Raw genomic sequence first — 19,370 nt, 5'->3', positions numbered from 1 at the left:
TTGTAGCTCTTTGTGCAGGGTATAAATATAAACCCTAGGGCCTTGTAATGAGACATCTATCAATCAATCAAACACACGTTTTTACTCATATTCCAAGCATCTACTTTTTTGACGACTTCGTCATACTTTTTCCTTTTCATTACGAGTTCTTAGGAATTCGTCGACTTAAGCTCGGCGTGTTCTCAAGTTCCGCGTGGATACCTCTTGGCCGTGACATCCGGGCGCATCGCTGTTGTCGGGACCAAAGTATTCGAGTTACCACCTTTGCCGATAGTAAGGTCAAATCGGCTGGCACGCCTTAACGTTTGAATCGGGTATTAGCCTTTTGTGTTTGCAGATTAGCTTTTGCACCAACAACCGCTTGTATCGTCATATCGGTGTATGGCTTCCAAAGTAGTCCTGTCGCTCGTATCGTCATATCAACGTGTGGCTTCCAAATACAAATTCTTCTCCGCACCCCCCTCTGGCTGTCCTCATGTCTTTTGAGCTCGCTTTCCAACAATGGAGCCCCTGTCTTCCACATCTCTCTCATCCTTTCACCGTCGCCCTACATTTGCTTGAGTAATCAAGAGTTGAGCACTCCCGGCTAAGCTTGAGTAGTCAAGCACTCTTGTTGCCCGTGATTTAGGGTTTAGGGTTTCGCCTCACTGCGCCCTTTGCCATCTCCAGATGCCCTCGTTGCCGGTCCACAACCTCCAGGCTCCCTACCGAGGCAGCACGACAAGCTGATCTGCAACATACTCAGCCACCATATCTAGATTGTATTGCCACCGTCTCCTTACTCGATCACGAAGGCCCCGTCTGGGCACAGCCGCACAGTCCGATTCCTTCCTGCAGGTTTGCGGTCACGAAGAAAGCAGTCTGATTCTCTAAGGGGTGTTTAGTTTTCCATAGAATTCAAAATGCAAAATGCTAACTACTTTGGAGTGATGGAATACAAAATGCTAAAATTTTCAGGGTTATGTTTAGTTTCATCCAAAATGCTGAATTTATTATCCTCATGAAGCCTCTCAAGGCTCATTTTGGGTTTTTTGGCCTCTTAAGGCCAAAATTCAAAATGGAGAATAACTAACTTTTTGCTAAAATTTTTGCATGATGTTTACTTTCATTTTGTAAAATGATGGACCAAAACCCAAAAAAATTGGAAAAAATGGGAACTAAACACCCCCTAGGCCTTGTTTAGTTTCCAAAAAAATTTGCAAATTTTTTTAGATTTCCCGTCACATCGAACGTATGCATGGAGTATTAAATATAGACAAAAATAAAAACTAATTGCACAGTTAGGACGAAATTGACGAGACGAATCTTTTGAGTCTAGTTAGTCTATGATTGGATAATATTTGTCAAATACAAACGAAAGTACTACAGTGTCGATTTACCAAATTTTTTTGGAACTAAACAGGGCCCTAATTGTTTGTTGTAAAAAAAAAGGCCTGTGTTTCAAGAACAAGAATTTCCTTCCCAGTACCAGCTCCGTTCCCTTACAGCTAAACTTATGAACTTATGTTCCTGCGCTCCTCACTTCCTCCCTGCGGGCTGCAGCTGCAGGATGAGCATGATGTTTTTTTCTCCCCAATATTACAGTTATAATCTCATGGTCATTGCAAAGGTTTCATTCATAAATCACGATGCTTAATTGATTTCGGAACGATTCGACATGCTTATTACTTGACTTCGCACATCCGCAGCGCATCTACTGAAAGAACGAGATCACTCAAAGACAATAAAGTAAATCAATTAATCAAGCACAAATAACAAGCTGCTTCAATCGAATCTTTGGTTTTGTGTTGTTGTAGAAGGCAGCAGGTGCAGCTAGGATCGGAAATTCGGAATGCCAATCAGACGGTGGCGCCGAGGGCATGCGCAAAGCAGGAAGCAAATGCATCCATGGCGTCCGGCGGCAACACCACCCCGAGCTCGATGCCGCCATCTCCCTCCGGGCTCTCCGCCAGCGCTACCGTCCCGGGCGTCTTCTCCACCGACACCATCTCCACCCTCGCCGGCCGGCCCCACCCGAAGTCCGCGGTTTCGTACACGCCGTGCCTGGGGGACCCGCCCGCGGACATGGGCCGCTCCGGAAGCACCGACAGCACGCTGCCCAGCCACCCCTCCGCGCCATCCAGCACGCCCTGCTCCATCTCCCGGATCGCGCTCCCGATAGCCGCCGCCGCCGCAGCCACGCCGTCCGCTGTTTCGCCAGAGAGGAGGTCCGCCGTGGCGGCTTCCACGAAGCAGGGGCGCAGGCAGTTGCCGAAGTATTCGGCCTGCAGTGGCGGCGTCAGCCTGGACCGGCACTCGGCAGAGAAGAGCATGTGACTGCGCTGGGCGCCCGCGACGCCAGCGGAACCGCACTTGAGGAGGCACACCCACGCCAAGGCCGACGCCGCCACGAAAGACGACGCCTTTGCCGCCGCGCCCTCCTTGATCCGGTCGATCTGCTCGCGTGGCAGCAGGAACGACGCCATCACCATCGGCGTCTTCTCCTCCTGCTGCGGCGGCGGAGGTGTCGGGGGAGGGGGAGGGGCGAGGCGCGCCATCCCGGCGAGCGTCTTCCCGCGCAGGTCGTCGGGGTCAGCGACGACGGACCGGTCCAGAACCGGCGGCGGCGGCAGCACGGCGTCCTCGGATCCTTCGTCGTTCTCGAGGCCTAGGCGGCAGGCCGCGGCCCAGGTGCGGACGAAATGCATGGTGGAGGCATCGTCGCAAGCAGCGTGGTGGACGGAGACGCCGAGGCAGAGGCCGCGGCCGGGGAAGACGGTGACCTGCACGGCGGCGAGCGCGAACGCTCCGTCGTTCCCCGGCGGCGGCAGCTGCGGCACGAGGGGGCGAATCAGGGCCAGGTCCCTGGGCGACCTGGCGACGAGGCGGTCGAAATCCTCGGGGCTGTCCGACTCGGCGACGACCATGGTGAGGGCATCGGTGCCACGGGTGTACGAGCAGAGGAAGGGCGCGTGGGGCCTGATTGTGCCGGCGAGCGGGTAGAAGCGGCGGAGCGCGAGGGAGAGCGAGGAGCGGAGGAGCGGGAGCGTGGAGGCCGGCTCCGGGTGGCGGAAGAAGAAGAGGCGCTCAACAGGGCCGGTGAAGAGCCAGGCGACATCGAAGAAGGTGAGAGGGAGCGCAGACTCTTCTTGCTCAGAATCAGATGGCTGCGGCTCGACGCGGATGCGCTCGAGGACGCGCACTCGCGGCAGGGGAGACGGAGGCGGCGCCATGTGATCTGATCCGGTGCTCTGCTCTCTATCCTTCGCTGTCCGCTCTGCTCTGCTCCGGTTTCGGAAGTTGAGAAGAGTGAGCTGTTGTAGAGAAAGGCGTGGCGAGTCAGCTGTAGCTGTTGTAGACTTGTACGTACGACTTTAGTGGCCTTCCCACTTTGATTGTTGCTTTGGGCCTTTTTGGCTAGCCAGGCATGTACCTAACCCACTAATAACGTTGAGGCTAAAATGTTGTAGAAAAAAAGTTGAGGCTAATCTAATTATTTAGTACTAGAAGAATTCCCCGCGCAGTATACATGAGAGAATTCCACGTGAGAGAATAATTGCTAGCAGTATACATGTATGGTTATGTGTAGGCATCTACTATTGAAACAATTTGTGAGTAGACACTTAATTGCATGCGGCAGCAGTAGAAGTGGATGATGACATGGCGCAAGGAGATGCAAGAGAATTGATTTAGTGGGGTTTATCTTTATAGGATATATAGATTTGATATGCTGCATACTGGACTACCTAGTTTTGCATAGTCCAAGCAATGGGTCACGCTAATCTTATTTATTCATTCCATTATTCAGCTCAACTGTACAATAATTGTTTTGTTTGGGAAAAAAAGGGACTTGCTAAATTCAGGTGCTTGTGTTTTAGTTTTATTTTCAGGCAACGGTTATTGCACATATTTTATTTTACATTAAAATTGTAGTTTTAGTTTGTTGTCATTTTTCTAGAGACAGTCTATAATTTTTGGTTCCGAGAATTTAAAAAACTGTTAGACAAAACTATAAATCCGATAAAGCCTTATTTGAATTAGCACAAAAGACAATTTATAATTTACAATTGTTTCTAGGTAAAGACTTTGTTCCAACCGGCCCAATTAAAATATGAGGAGTTTTACTATGCATGAAAGTAAGGCCTTGCTTAGTTTATTCCAAAACCCAAATTTTTTTAATATTTACCATCACATCGAATCTTATGATATATGTATGAAACATGGAAAAAAAATAGCCCGCTATTTTTGCCGCTATAGCCCGAAATAGCTTGAAAAAATTGTGCCGCTATTTGCGTTCATGCACAATTTTGCCGCTAAAGTACGCTAATTACGATTTATAAAACGCTAAACACCTTGGTTTTAGCTCGCTATTTAAATTATGGGTATGAAACATTAAATATAGATAAAAAAATAAGTAATTGTACAGTTTGTCTGTAATTTACGAGACGAATCTTTTGAACTTAGTTAATCGGATAATAGTGCCAAATAAAAATGAAATACGAAAAAACATTTTTCCTCCTCAAAAGGCCGAAGACACAAATCTATAACATGAGGAGTTTTATTATGAGTAGTTTCTAAAAAAAAAAACGTACTGGATTAATCTTTTCCCCCACGGATCAACGGCTGAGATTGACCTCAGTTGTCGGAACATAGAAGATATTCGACTCGAGTCGAGAACCCTCGTCTCCTCCTTTCTCCCGCTCACCGCCCCCGACTTGTGCCGCCTCCCATGGCGAGACGCCTTCTCTCCCGCGCCCGCCTCATTAAGCTCGACCGCCCCATCCTACCTCCCGCGCTCACCCGCCTACTTTCCCGCCGACCGCCCACTCCGACGACTAGCGAATCGGAGGACAAGGGCAAAAAAGCGGCGGCGGCGGCGGCTGTCCTGGTGGAGGCGGCCGCCACGAACCGCAGAGAGGACGCGGAGGTCGGGAGGGATGGGTCGGAGGAGGACGACGAGGACGCCGGCCTCCCGTGGAGGAGCTGGAGGCCGGACGTCGCGTGGCTCTCCAAGGCGCTCGAGCCCGCACTGGACCTCTACAAGCAATATAGCTGGAAGCCTTTCGCGTGTTCGTCTCTTCCACTTCGGTTGCTGTTCTATTCTAACATTCTTTCATTACACCTATCTTGTCTCATCATTGTGATCCTTCCATCTGACGCATTACTTTTTTTTTTACGAATTGCCACATTGGTAATATAAATTATATTATGAGAAACTCCTGCATAGAATGAATCATTGTAAAGTGGCAATTAGGGATTTTGACAATTTGCAGCCATTACTGAGAAATCAAGATGCTTTTTCAGTGCTGCTTTGGTTCAATAAGCATTAGATCCGAGAACGACCTCAAGGAAATTATTTTGTTGTTTATTTCCTTTGCTACACAATTAAAAGCTACACATCCAGATATGCCACAAAATTAGGAAGTGGTTAAAATTGTACTATCTGAATGCAGCTTCTGGTCGTGCGGAGAACATCCCTGCAAGCACTCGGACATTTAGCGAGATTCTAAGTGACCTTCAGCGAAGTAAGATAAGCATACAGGACTGGAGCCTCAGTGATCTCACCGTTGGCCTGTACCTCATTTATCTCAGCCAAGCATCCTCAAAAAACGAAACTTTCAAGGGAGTTCAGATATCCTCCAATAAGATGGTATGTCCTGCAGGCTTGTATTCACACTGAAGTTTTTAAACTGCGTGCGTTTTTGGTGGTAACAAACAAGGATTACATGGGTACGCATCAGGGGCGGATCTCCAACTACGGCCACTAGGGTGTGGACCAAAATGTCAGAGTACTCATCTTCAACTTTTGGCCTATCTAGCACCACAATGGACTGCCTTGATCATCCTCTCTCATCTCTTGCTTCAGGTGCTCGCCTGTAGTGTGTTGCTCCTTCCTTGTTCCCTCACGTTCCCAATGCCAGCTCATAGATCCTGTCCTTCCATTGTGGGGCACCGTGGCCAGCTCTGCTGTTGTTCCCCAGCTGAGCACGCCCTTCTTTGTGCCTGTTCCAGTGGTCAGCAAAGGCACAATTCTTCAGCTGCTGGCCTGTGCCCGTGTGACTCTTTCCATTGTCCTGCGCTCATGCATCCCCTGCTGCGGCTCGTGGCCAGCCCTTGCTCAAATGACTCCCTAGTACTAAAAGCACTAGGTCTAATTTCTATGTGAAGCAAGAAACTGAGCTAGGTCTAAAAGCACATGCAGCTACTGAATTGATTTTGTGAATGGCATTGCAATTTGAAATTAGCTCCTAGCTTTAAAAGGACTACAAATGAAGATGCATAGGAATTGGTGTTAGGTCCATGCCAACGAAAATTTATTTGCCTTGTTATCTACTCCCTCTGTTTAGGTGCAAAAACCTATGCAAAAAGTAGATAAAGCTATGATAGCTTTACCTGGTAGACATAACTACTCTGAGACATAATATATGTTTAGGTGCATAGATTAGATAAAACTATGCAAAATTTCAAAATGACTTATAATTTGGAACGGATGGAGTAGTAAACATTGAGTTTAGGTACCATATTGTCTGCGAATTTTTTTATCTTTGCTGCTTCTTGTTGTGTGACCTGGTATACAAAATTTTTAAGCTTTGTTCTTTGCCCTAGTCTTAGAAAAAACCTGGGTTCGCCACTGGTATGTATGATATGATATCTATATTCCAAAAGAAGAATACAAATGTTTTTTTTAAAAAAAAATGGTTATGATGATCGAGCATTTAGAGTGTCAGCCTCTTTAGACTGTTATGCTTCTCAAAGTAACGTGCACCGGTATGAACTTGCAACAGGGATTTATCTCTATTCCTTTTCCAGGTTCAAGAACTAATTTACCACCTTGAACTTGCAAGAGGCTGTTATAAAGGTAATGCAAATGGACTTGCAAGGTATAGCATGCTTCGGAAGAGAAATGTTGTAAAGTTTGTGAAAGATTCTAGTATTTTGAGACCTGGATATTACATTGGCATTGACCCGCGAGCTAAGTTGGTGATTCTTGGGATTCGCGGGACTCATACAGTCTATGATCTTGTTACTGATTTGATTGCTCTAAGCGATAAGAAAGTATCACCTAAAGGTTTCTCAACACACTTTGGAACATATGAGGCAGCTCGTTGGTACCTTCGCCATGAGTTGGGTATAATCAGAAAATGTTTGGAAAAACACAAGGTGAGGAGGTATACTTATTTGTGTTCAATTGAATCTGTCATCTTCTCCATCTTGTGCTCATTTTCTAAGTTTGAAGCAGGACTACAAGTTACGGTTGGTAGGTCACTCCCTTGGAGGAGCATCGGCGGCATTGCTTGCTATAATGCTACGGAAGAAGTCAAAGGAAGAGCTTGGTTTCAGTCCGGACATTATTTCTGCCGTTGGATTTGGAACACCACCTTGCATATCAAAGGAAGCTGCAGAAAGTTGTGCAGGCTATGTCTCTACTGTTGTGCTCCAGGTTATGCTTAATCTTTTTGTTGGATTCAGAATCCGGTTCCTGTTGTCTTCCTTTGTTGAGTTGTTTGTCATTTTGTAATTGGGTTGTTTCTTTACTTGATGCAGGATGATATTATACCTAGGCTCAGTGCAGCTTCTTTGGCAAGACTGCGAAATGAAATACTCAAAACAGATTGGTAGGTATTGAGTTTTGGACTGGCAGTAAATGACAAGAACTTGTGTTCAGGTAGCTTTATAGGAGGAAGAAAACTGATAATTTGTCTTTTATATGTTGCTTTTGGACACCATCCTAGCGCATGGACTATTTATGTGAATGCTAAATGTTAGAACACTTGGTTAACAGATGGCCCTTTATAGATGATGCCTGTACCATGTGGCCTTGCAGGGTAAGTGTTCTGGAAAAGGAAGACTTGAAGCATATAGTGGATATCGTGACTAATGCTAAGCTTGTTGTTTCGTCAATTCAAGATGTGGCGCGTAAACTTGGTGATTATGCTAAAATTGTATCAGTGTCAACAAATTATGGTAAGTTTGATTGATTTGGGAATGTGCATGTCGGAAGTAAATATGTTATGGTTTTATTTGATCTATGTGCTAGTTGTGACCTAGCTTTACCTTGACAGGTACCAAAGACCCAGCTAACTCGACGGAGATGCTGTCATCAGATAGTAGAAATGATGTGTTTGTGCCTGAGGATCTCTTCCTTCCTGGGACTCTGTATTACCTGCAGAGGGATATTGAGGATATAAACGGCGTTGAAGATGAGTCATACATGCTCTGGAAAGGTGATCCAGGGGAAAATTTTCAGAGGATATTGCTGTCTGGTAATTTGATATCTGATCACAGATGCGAAAGCATATACTACGCTCTGAGAGATGTGCTCAAGACACTGCCCCCATCCCAGGCCCAGGATGAATGATCTTATTTTCTGTTCCCTCCTGAGCTTTACTCTGTAGCGGCTGGATGTTTGGATTCTGTAGTTTTCTGTTTTCTGATGTGCACACTTACTGGCGGTTCCTTTGATCTTTTTGTATTACTCAGAGGACTGACCTGCCTGTCATGGCTTGTGTATGTTGTACAGTTTAAGCTGCTGTGCAAAGAAAGTAATAATAAGATAAAATGTCTTTGGAGTTCAAATGTGAGTATATTTTAAAAGAAGGTTTCCCCATATTTTTTTTTTCAAAAAGAAAGCTCCACATTTTGGCCTTGTTTAGTGCGCCTATTTTTTATGGCTTTGGTTACTTAGCACTTTCTTTTTTATTTGACAATTATTGTCCAATCACAGACTAACTAGGCTTAAAAAATTTATCTCACAAATTATAAATAAATTGTGCAATTAGTTTTTATTTTTATCTATATTTAATATTTTATGTATGCATCTAAAAATACGATTTGATAGAAATCTTGAAAATTTTTAAAAACTAAACTAGGCCTTTGACTTGCTTGCCATTCAAGCAAAGCCTGGCAACTCTAAAGATGTCATGTGGGGCAGCTAGGACTGGCTGCATGCCATCAGGAACTAAAACTAAGATAGTCTCAGTGGAGAGTTTTATGACGTTGTTTTCAAGATTATCATGTCATGTGAAATGAAATAAAATTCGGATGAAACACCCTCTTTCAATGAAGAGTTTTATTTCATAATTTCATAGTCATTTAATTTCAAGACTCATAAAGAGTTGGTAATCGTCCTAAGAGAGTTTCATCTAGATGAAACCTATTTATTCTCTCTTCTTAAATACACTGCTATGTCATAAAAAAAACTATGTGGCAATCTATTTAATGCAAATGAAACTCACATGAAACTTCTATTGAGACTAGCCTAAACGCACAGGACGCTTTCACAGGTTGGGATTTGAGACCAAGCCGGTGCAGGAGCTACAGACACAACAGTTACCTTTAGTTAATGGCAATTAACATGTTGTTGATTAAGAGATGAGGGTAATGAGAGGTGGAGAAACGAGGAATCAAAGGGTTGGGTGCTAGCTAGGAGGAATTAGAGGGTTGGGTGCTAGCAGAGAAGCTGAGGCTCCTCTATTTAAGTCTTGTTTAGTTCACCCTAAAAACCAAAAACTTTTTAAGATTTTCCGTCATATCAAATCTTGCGACATATGCATAGAGCACTAAATATAGACAAAAATAAAAACTAATTGCACAGTTTACCTGTAAATCACGAGATGAATTTTTTAAGCCTAGTTACTCCATGTTTGGACAATGTTTGTCAAATAAAAATAAAAGTGCTACAGTCCCCGGAACCAAAAAAATTTCGAAACTAAACAAGGTGTTATACCATATACCCAGATTGAGATAGGGTAAGCAATAAAAAAAATTCTATTACCCCAAATGTTTAGTCTCCCTCCACGCCAACAATGTCTGGCTTTCTACTTGGCAATGATTATCCTCCCTATCCCCCGTATGAACTAAGGTTTATAACATCTAGTATCAGCTCGCTTTGGTTTCATTCCATTTACATGGCTTCTGCTGTCGACGATGTCTTAAGTGCCCTTGCTGAGGGGCTCCATCATGCGTCCACAACGCTACATCGCATAATGGTGCTGCTCGAGGCGAAGGCGGCATGTGAATGCCTAGTGGCAACACGCCTATAGGAAACAACACATGGACTCTTGGCACACCGTTGGGTGCAGTCTCTCCATGGGCGTAGCGTCTCGCTATTATCTCCCGGGCCATCACATGGCCATCATCGGAAGAACGGGCAGCGGTGGACCTGTAAGCACCAGGACGAGGTTTCTCTGTGCGAAGGATGGTGCGGGAAGATGTGCATGTTGCTCAGCCTTTCGGTGCAGCAAATCACAGCCTACACGTTCAACCACTCAGGCTCGCCTCTACATTTTGCAGCTTTAACCAAAGTAGAGATTTGAGTATGTGGTGGCAAACGACGAGCACAACCCAACAACAAGCTTCGATGGCGGTGTCTGTCTTATTTGTTTCGGCACCCACCTTGGTGCTGGACAGGCCTACCGTACTAGTGGGTTGGTATATCCTCCACTCTCCTTTTATGGGATTCAAGAGGACATAGTTGTAGTTTAAATTTATTTCTATTTTAGTTTTAGATAATAAAAATAAGCTGAGATGTAAAAGGCATTGTCCTACAAGTAGGTCTGCGGCATCTTGTGGGCGAGCTGCTCCGAAAGAGGAAAAAAATGTCATGTGGGGCAGCTACGAACCGGCTACATGCCATTATGAACTAAGTAGAGAGAGGGCATTCACATGGTGGGATTTAAGAGAGATAATGGCTAGGTGCTCGAGATAGAGCTAGTGCAGAATCTTAGGGGATGTAGACACAACCAACCGTTTAGTAGTTAATGGCAATTAGTATGTTAGTTAAGAGATGAGAGTAATGAGAGGGGGAGAAATGAGGAATCAAAGGGCTAGGCGCCAGCTAGGAAGAATTAGGACACTCACAATGCAGATTCTATCATGGAGTCTAAAATTATTTATTACCTCGAACAATGTGGACTTAGAGTCTAAAAACTCAAAACTAGAAAGTTGTAGATCTCGTTGAGATCTACAATATTTAAATAAACATATTTTTATTTGATTTCATAGAATAATATAATTTTTCCAAGACATATTAATCATAGCAAATCATATTTTTTTTACAAAATTCAATGAAGACAATTATTATACATAAATTATAGATATCGTCGAGATCTACAATTTTCTATAGTTTTTTATTTGAGGTTATTAAAATATTAAAAAATATATCCAGGACTAAGGGTATTTTTGACTTTCACACTCCTGATTTGATAACGTTAGAGCTAAATCTAACGGAAATGACGTAAAGAGCAAAAGAATTTAGAGTAGTGACATCTAGAAGAATTCAACTTTTTTAATGGCTTGTGAATAATTATCAACTTTATAATGATATATAAGTAAAAACCTCTTTAATTGAGTACGAATGTATCTAACTGTATTTTTTTTTGAAAGACGCAGTAGTTGTCAAGAAAAAGTAACTCTTTTACCACACACCGATGCTTTGAAGAATTAATTTTATAGCAACAGTAGTTCCCACTTGCCACCAACTAATCATAAAAAATGCTCTCTCCCTAAAAAAAAAATAATAAATACTCTCCAGCGGCCGGAGTTCATCAGTGCGCCCTCGTTGCTTCTCACACACCAGAATCAGTCCTTCACCGGCCAGTGTCCATGGCGGCGCCATCCCTTCCCGGCTTCCCCCATCGTCTCCTGCGGCAGGTAAGCTCCCCAAACCCTACGCGCGCTGCATTCCTCTCTGGCGCGGCAGATCCGCTCACCTCCGGCTCCTTCCTTTTCTCAGCGACGCGACATGGATTGCCCCAAGACCGAGAGTGGCGAGGTCGCGGTGGCCTGCCCGCCTGACGACTCCCTCGTGGAGGTATTCTCGCGCCTCCCCGCCAAGCCTCTCTTCCGATGGAAGTGCGTCTCCAAAGATTGGTGCGGCCTCATCGCCGACCGCCTCCGGTGCCGGAAGTTCCCCCAAACCCTAGAAGGCTTTTTCGCCTGCAATGGAGTTGACAGCTACGTTGGTTTCATCTGCCCGGAGAGGCCGGTGCCTCTCGTCGACCCTTCCTTCTCATTCCTGACGAAGTTGCCAGAGATTAAGAAGATCGTCCTCTTGGATTCCTGCAACGGGCTTGTACTCTTTGGGCACAGGAAGGTTTCAGACAAGTATGACTCGCTGGGCTACATAGTGTGCAACCCCGCCACTGAGGAGTGGGTGTCCGTGCCCAGCTCCGGCTGTATGCCAATTCCATGGATTAACAGTGAGCATGAAGAGAGCCGAGATGATAATCCGGACACCTATTTGATTTTTGACCCGGCTATCTCTCCACACTTTCAGTTGATCCAGTTTACGTTTAGACATATGGTTGTTTTCGAAAAGCAAGATACGTTTGACTTGCAAAGGGATCAGGTGCACAGCTTCTCTTCTGTAACTGGGGCATGGAGGCTTGAACTCGAAGGTATACCGGGCCTACCACAGGGCATGATGGTTGACACAGGTGCCCTTGAGTCGGTATGCTCCTTCAAAGGCATGCTGCATGTGCGTGCCCACCATCCCCGCCGCCGTTCTGAAAACCTGAATATGATACTTGCAGTTGGTGGGGAAGGGAGGCCATTTAGGACCCTGCACTGGCCACAAAATGATCGTGGTGTTCTTGTTTTTATTGGTCAATCCCAAGGGCACCTACATTGCCTGAGTGGATGTACGGGAAATGGTTCCCAGATGACTGAACTGTCCATTTGGGTTCTTGAGGACTACAATGCAGAAAAATGGGTTCTGAGGGACAATGTGAGCTTCTCCAAGCTGTTTGGAAGAATGAGCGGCAGTTTCCACTTAGACTGGGATGTGGTTGCCATTCATCCAGATCGTAATTTGGTCATCTTTGCTGAGTATTGGAATTCTAAGCTGATATCATATGACATGGATGAGAAGAAAGTGCATGCTCTCTGCAGTCTACATGGCTATCCTCGGTATATTATTCCATATGTTCCTTATTTCGCAGAGTCAGCGGCGCTCGCTAAGAAGCACTGAAATTGTTGCTTATGGGATACTCCATGGGATGTCTAACAGGAATTTAATCTTCCAAGAATGGAGCAGCTAGCAGCTTCTATAGATCTACTTGAACTAGGTGATGCATTCTGCTGGTTGTTTATGTATCCCTTCTAATGCTTTAGGTTCAGTTAACACTGCAAACAAATTGATGCAAGCTAGGCTTTATGTGTGCTAGCTTATGAATGGATGTTGTTTCCTGACTTGTGATGGTATCCGTTGAAGTTGAAATGTTCTTTCCCCATGTTCGCAGAATTATAATTAACTTATATGACTGGATCTGTGTTTGTCTTACTGGCAAGCGACTAGTGATAATGGACTCTGCTTCCTTGGTCCTTTCTCTTTTTATATTTATTCTAAGGGTGGCAGAAAGATGGGTTCTGAGGGACAATGTGAGCTTCTCCTGGCTCTTTAGAAGAAAGAATGGCTGTTGCCGCTTTAATTGGGATGTGTCACGATTCATCCATAGCTGTGCCAGGTAATATTACAAATAAATTGTGTACAACTGTACAAATTAGCTCTGTGTATACTCTGCAGTATGAGTGTATGAAACTCAAGAACATGGAAAGTGCTTGACCAGAAGTTCGGGTGCCAAAAGATTCAATTCTTTTCTAAAAACCTCCTAATGTTGGATTATTCTTCTTCAGATTAAGTTGTAGATTAGAACCTATGCAGCCTGCAGGCAAAATGCTGAAAGTTCAGAAAACAAAAGAGAAATGAACTCCCATTTCATATGGTGATGAAATGATGTTGGAGACAGAATGTTGTGTTAGCTATGGAACATATCACAGAAGGTATTAAGATCATATTGCATGGCTCAAGTTTGTCATGCAGAGTTGCGCTTAGGTGGTCAGACTGCCTATAGTTTGACAAATTCTAAAGTTTACAATTTATCTGGTCACGACGACAAGAACTTTGGAAGGACTAATGAGATGAACAAGCCCAAAGGATATAGAAATTGATATTGCGTGATTGATCCTGAATGCTATTCTTTTTGAATGAGATACTTATTACATCTGATTTCTTTTTTTCTTGAAAAATGCAGGAGAGCTGCGCATCATTCTAAAATAGGGAAGTACCCAAACAACACCCCCCACACATCCACTCACGCTCACTTGCACGACCCCCCCCCCCCCCCCCCCACCCCCCCACCCCAACCAAACCTCTGATCCTTAGGATGTAAGCGCGCCCAAGAATATGTTTCAAGAGGCAACCAACAGAAGCTCAAGGATCCTAGCATTAGCATTCTAAATGGGGGGCAGTCAGGAGGGAATATACCTCCGGCCCCAACCAACGACCATAATTTATGCTCATCTCTAGCAATGATCGCAATTCTTCCAATATCAAGGGCTGCTCCATCAAAGACACACCTGTTGCGATGAGTCCATACAGTCTAGGCTCTAAGAATTATGAGAGAATTGATTCCATGTGAGATTCTATCACCGGTACCACTAGTCGCTCTATCCCACCAATCTAAAAAAGGATAGTTTAGTGGGCCGAGGAGAGGGATTGTAGGCCAACTTGTGACAAGAATTGGAACCAGAACTCTCTTGTGAAGACACATCCAATGAGGAGATGATCAATGGTTTTGGATGCTTGGTCACACAAAGGACAGCGCTCAGGATGAGGGAGACCTAGGCGAGCTAAACGATCTGCTGTCCAACATCTATTATGAGCAACCAGTCACAAAAAGAAGCGACATTTAGGTGGCACCCAAGTCTTCCAAATTTTCTCCCACGGCCTGAAAGGAATAGAACCCAACAATAGGCCCTCGTAAGCTGATTTAATGGAATACTGCCCATTTGAAGCAAGTCGCTGCACATGTTTATCTTCTACTTCAGGCTGCATCTTGAAGTCTATAAGAGGTCCCATAAGTGGAAAAACTTGGTGATAAAGCCAACCGTGCGAGCCCCTTGTAAATCTGAAATCCATGTATGGTTGGAGAGGGCTTCTTGCACCGTCCTCTTCCTGTGTCTCCTTATAGCAACAGCAGCGAAGAGGCGAGGTGCCACATCTGCAATTGATTGACCATGAAGCCATTTATCTATCCAGAAAAGGGTTGTTGCTCCGTCTCCAACCTCAGAATAAATTGCCGCTGCAAAGAAGACCCTTACTTGTTCAGGAACCTGGATTGGGAGGTCTGCCTATGGGCGATCAGGTTCTGTTTTTTGTAGCCAGAGCCAACGCATTCGCAAGGCCCAGCTAAGGGATTTGAGATCTGCAATTCCTAATCCACCCAATTCAATTGGTTGACATACTTTGACCCACGCAACCAGACAGTGCCCTCCCTGTGCATCCCTTCGACCTTTCCAAAGAAAACCATGCCTAGTTTTATCCACTGCTTTTGATGGCCCATGGTGGAAGATCAATAGCCATGAGCATATAGATAAGCATGCCAGTGAGCACCAATTGTACTAGAACTTTTCTCCCAATTTTGGTCATCAGATTCGCTTTCCAGCCCGGAAGCTGATCGGCAATGCGGTTAATAATGGGCTGCACTTGCTCCTTAGTAAGTTTATCCAGGGAGAGGGGCAAACCCAAATATTTGCATGGAAAACTAGCAAGTTCACATGGCAGCAGGTTCTGTATAGTTGACATCTCAGTTTTACCACATCTAATGGGTAGCACACTACTTTTCTGTAAGTTTTTCTTGAGCCCTGTTGCCTCTCCAAACAGATCAAGAATGATTTCTGATCTGTCGAGCCATATACTTTGTTCAGAACTAGTTAAGATCCTGCTTCTATAGGGGATTTGTGTTATCAAGGACTTAATTCAAACCTGAACTGAACTCTAAAATTTTCCCTTGTCAAAATAGGAGGATTATTTTGAAATTTTGGAGGAATCCCTCAATCCAGAGAGTGGGATTCTTTTTACAGAAAACAAATACACTGAAGACATGTGAAAAATTTGAACCTGTAGTTATCACATTTATCCTATTTGCTCCGTAGCTGATGTTTATTCACTGTGCTGCTGGGGAATAACTGGAACCTTGTAATTGGAGACTTATGGCCAGAAACAGAACTTGCTTGTAGATGCTAATTACTTGCTTTCAACATTGCTGTAGAAAACACCTGTATTATACTTAGCCACTGAAAATTATTGTTCTTTGTTATTAGCCGAGCCAGGTAGTTAAATAATAAATTGGGTACAACTGTACAAATTAGCTCTGTGTATACTGTATAAATTGGGTACAACTGTACAAATCAGCTCTTTGTATACTGTATAATCTGTAGAGTTGAGCTTATGTTTGTACTTAAAGAATCCTTGCATGGCTTATGTTTGTACTGAAAGAATCTTTGCCGCAGCGTTGAGCTTAGGACGTCAAACTGCCTATAGTTTGACAAATCCTAAAATTTAGAATTATTTGGTCATCTTATGGAAAAGAATTATCCATGTGGCAACGAGGAAGTTTGGAAGGACTAATGAGATTAGCAAGCCCCAAAGGATAGAGGAATCGATATTGCGTGAGTGAATGTTTTTTCTTTTTGAATGAGATACTTATGTCATCTGATTTCTATCTGTTGAGCCGTACACCTGGGATTTTCTTCTCACATTTCATAATATCACCCAATCTTCCTGCTACTTAGACGCAACCTAACTGGCAATGCTCTCAATAACTTCATCCCCTGCAATATGATCAAACGTTTTCCGGCTGAACTGACTATCCACATGCCTCACTATCCACATGCCGGTGTGGGCTCCATATTTTCAATCTCAGATTGATTCTGATTACCATTGCTATGATGCACCTTTTCACCTTTCCTGCTCTACCTTTTCTTCTCGTAAAGACTGATTTGCACACTGGGGTCAATAGTGCTGAATGTTGAGTGTTCCAATTAGGCCTCGTTTAGTTCGCAACTTTTTTTTAGGTTCGGCGACCGTAGCATTTTCATTTGTATTTAACAATTATTGTCCAATTATGGATTAACTAAGCTTAAAAGATTCGTCTCGTAAATTATAGCCAAACTGTATAATTAGTTATTTTTTATCTATATTTAATGCCCCATACATGTGTCTAAAGATTTGATGTGATGGCGAATGTTGAATTTTTTTTGAAACTAAACAAAGCCTTAGAAAGAGCAAACCTGATTGTAATATGCTTCGTTTCTATCCCACAACTGATATCCTTAACTGGATCAATTGAGAATGCGATCTGATCTCCAGCAATTCAACTCTTCCCAAAATGTGAGTGTAGCGCTTCCTCCGGTTCCTTTTCATCAAGATGCAAGCGGCGCGAGCCTGCTTTCAAGCCTACTTAGTCCGCACTGCAAAACAGGCCCGCTGGACAACTGTAGGCCACCTATTCTTTTTGTGGGATGGGGCAGTCCAGCTGCTAGAGTGTGCGGGCCACTCACAGAGCCCACATCTTGCTAAGGCCTGCTAAGACAACTCACAGAACCTCAGGTGTCCGACTGCGTGAGTATAGAACCTCCTCCGCCGCATCTCCCTCTGTACGTATCGCGGAATTTCCTCCCGCTGGGGTCGTCGGTTCTCCGCAATGGATGCTGCTCTTGCGTCCATGGCCGAGGTGGCTGCTGTGGCGCCCATGCGGTGCCGGAGAAGTTCATCGATGCCCCTGCCACTGCGCCAGCCAAGAAGCCGTTGTCTTCCTCCAATGACAAGAAGAGGAAGAGGAAGGGCGCGCCGAACCCTGTTCCGGTCACCGAGGCTCGTGTCGCCAAGAGGAAGGGGAAGGGGCTGCCCGCACCCTGTTACGGCCTCCGAGGTCCCCGTCGCCAAGAAGCCGAAGACCGACGATGCACCCACATCTACAATTGAGCTCCCTAGATCCGGCATAGCCGTCACTGCTTAGTGCAAACCATGCTCCAGGATGCGGATGACCCGACGCCACAACAGGTATATGTGCTCACAAATCTTGCATTCTAACCTCATGCAAAATTAAGCTATGAATCCCGCAATATATTTTTCTCTTTTCTAGGAGTGGCATCTCTTCGTTAAGATATTGTGTGACTTGCCTCATGCTCGGCCTTGCATTGCAAACTGGATGTACACTTAACAATCACATCTTTTTGTGGGGTATAAACTCCTATACCCCTACGGCTAGACTTGGGCCAGGAGGTTTGGCCTGTTACGAGACAACTTGCGGCTTGATCCATTTACTTGGAGTATTACACAAGGAAACAAGGTGTGGAAATCAAGCAAGATCCTAGTGGGTTAGAATAGGAATTGATATCGTATTATCTATGACAATTGTAACCGACTACGATTAGTTTCTAGATTTGTGACCCTGCCCTCTGGACCATATAAAGAGAGGCAAGGGACCCTCCTTAGGTCAATTCAACACATCTCATATCAATACAATCAGACGCAGGACGTAGGTATTACGCCCACTCGGCGGCTGAACCTGGATAAAAATCTTGTTTGTGTCTTGCGTCACCATCAAGTTCGTAGCTTGCGCACCTGTCTGCCGAAATACTACTACCGTGGGTATAACCCAAGGTAGACTGCCGACCAGCTTTCGTCGATAGTGGCGCGCCAGGTAGGGGGTGTGCGTACAACTTTCCAGACGAACAAGATGGTCATCATCCCCGCTTCCGCTTCCGTAGCAGAAGGCCTCACATTCGCCGTCGGCCAGATCACCTAGACGACTCGCGCTGGTGGCCTCACGACCAAGACTTTGGAAGAAACCCAGATCCAATCTGTGGCGACGTCGGTGGTGGTCCCGACCACATCAACCATGATCACTGTTGCTCCAACAACATCGCTGACCATGCCGACAACTCGCCCTCTGCTTCCCTACTATAATGGGAGACAGAATCGACAACTCTGATCTCTTTGAGGCCATTGATCGTGCTGACCACAAGCTTTCTGAAACCTTCAACCTGGTAAACACGATCTCGGGCCCGACCACCAGAATGGCGCCATCTGATTGTTACAGATCTACTCAGCCAACTCGTGTCACTACACACGAATGGTTGGAAACGGGGCTAACAATCACTGTTGCCCTAGAAGGACGGACCGCTCAGATCAAGACAAACTCCTAGAGCAGGCGCCATTCACTTTTCCCTCATGGCTTACGCAACTCAGCCAACCTGGTTTCGCGTCATACCCGGTGGTTATTCGTGAACTTCGAGCCAGTAGATCTGATACCGAATCAGCGCGTGCAACCAGCAGGGCACTTCATCAAAATGGTCTCCATTCGTACTCTGCCCGATACCGCCAGCACGCACTCTAGCACTGGCTCCGTCCCTACCGAGGTTTTACACCCCGAGGACGAGGACTACGATATGGATCTCCCCCCATATCCTCCGGGTTTCTCTCGCTTCCTAGTTTTCCCTCCCCGACGAGGAGATCTGGTCCTCAATGTTAGCATCGATAGCCAGTACTCGACGGGGAGACCGACGATCAAAGACAACAACACGAACAGCGCAACACCGACCGC

The 19,370-nt window shown here is 45.1% G+C and overlaps 3 protein-coding genes across 3 annotated transcripts; 2 read left to right on the top strand and 1 right to left on the bottom strand.

Moving 5' to 3' along the window:
- On the bottom strand, nucleotides 1,616–3,378 carry LOC8063845 (malonyl-coenzyme:anthocyanin 5-O-glucoside-6'''-O-malonyltransferase). The gene has a single exon (XM_002459822.2). The coding sequence runs from the start codon at nucleotides 3,210–3,212 to the stop codon at nucleotides 1,839–1,841; it is 1,374 nt and encodes a 457-aa protein (XP_002459867.1). The 5' UTR covers nucleotides 3,213–3,378; the 3' UTR covers nucleotides 1,616–1,838.
- On the top strand, nucleotides 4,645–8,556 carry LOC8063844. The gene is made up of 7 exons (XM_021452458.1): nucleotides 4,645–5,048; nucleotides 5,433–5,629; nucleotides 6,790–7,140; nucleotides 7,220–7,420; nucleotides 7,525–7,595; nucleotides 7,805–7,944; nucleotides 8,043–8,556. The coding sequence occupies exons 1-7, from the start codon at nucleotides 4,709–4,711 to the stop codon at nucleotides 8,336–8,338; spliced, it is 1,596 nt and encodes a 531-aa protein (XP_021308133.1). The 5' UTR covers nucleotides 4,645–4,708; the 3' UTR covers nucleotides 8,339–8,556.
- On the top strand, nucleotides 11,507–13,246 carry LOC8063843. The gene is made up of 2 exons (XM_002461970.2): nucleotides 11,507–11,631; nucleotides 11,714–13,246. Exons 1-2 carry the CDS (start codon nucleotides 11,584–11,586, stop codon nucleotides 12,947–12,949), a joined length of 1,284 nt encoding a protein of 427 aa, XP_002462015.1. The 5' UTR covers nucleotides 11,507–11,583; the 3' UTR covers nucleotides 12,950–13,246.

This window comes from Sorghum bicolor, chromosome 2 (genome assembly GCF_000003195.3).
Source record: "Sorghum bicolor cultivar BTx623 chromosome 2, Sorghum_bicolor_NCBIv3, whole genome shotgun sequence".
In the NCBI taxonomy this organism is placed as follows: domain Eukaryota; kingdom Viridiplantae; phylum Streptophyta; class Magnoliopsida; order Poales; family Poaceae; genus Sorghum; species Sorghum bicolor.
Note: the sequence above shows the minus strand (reverse complement) of the source record. Positions and strands in the feature narration are given on the sequence as shown.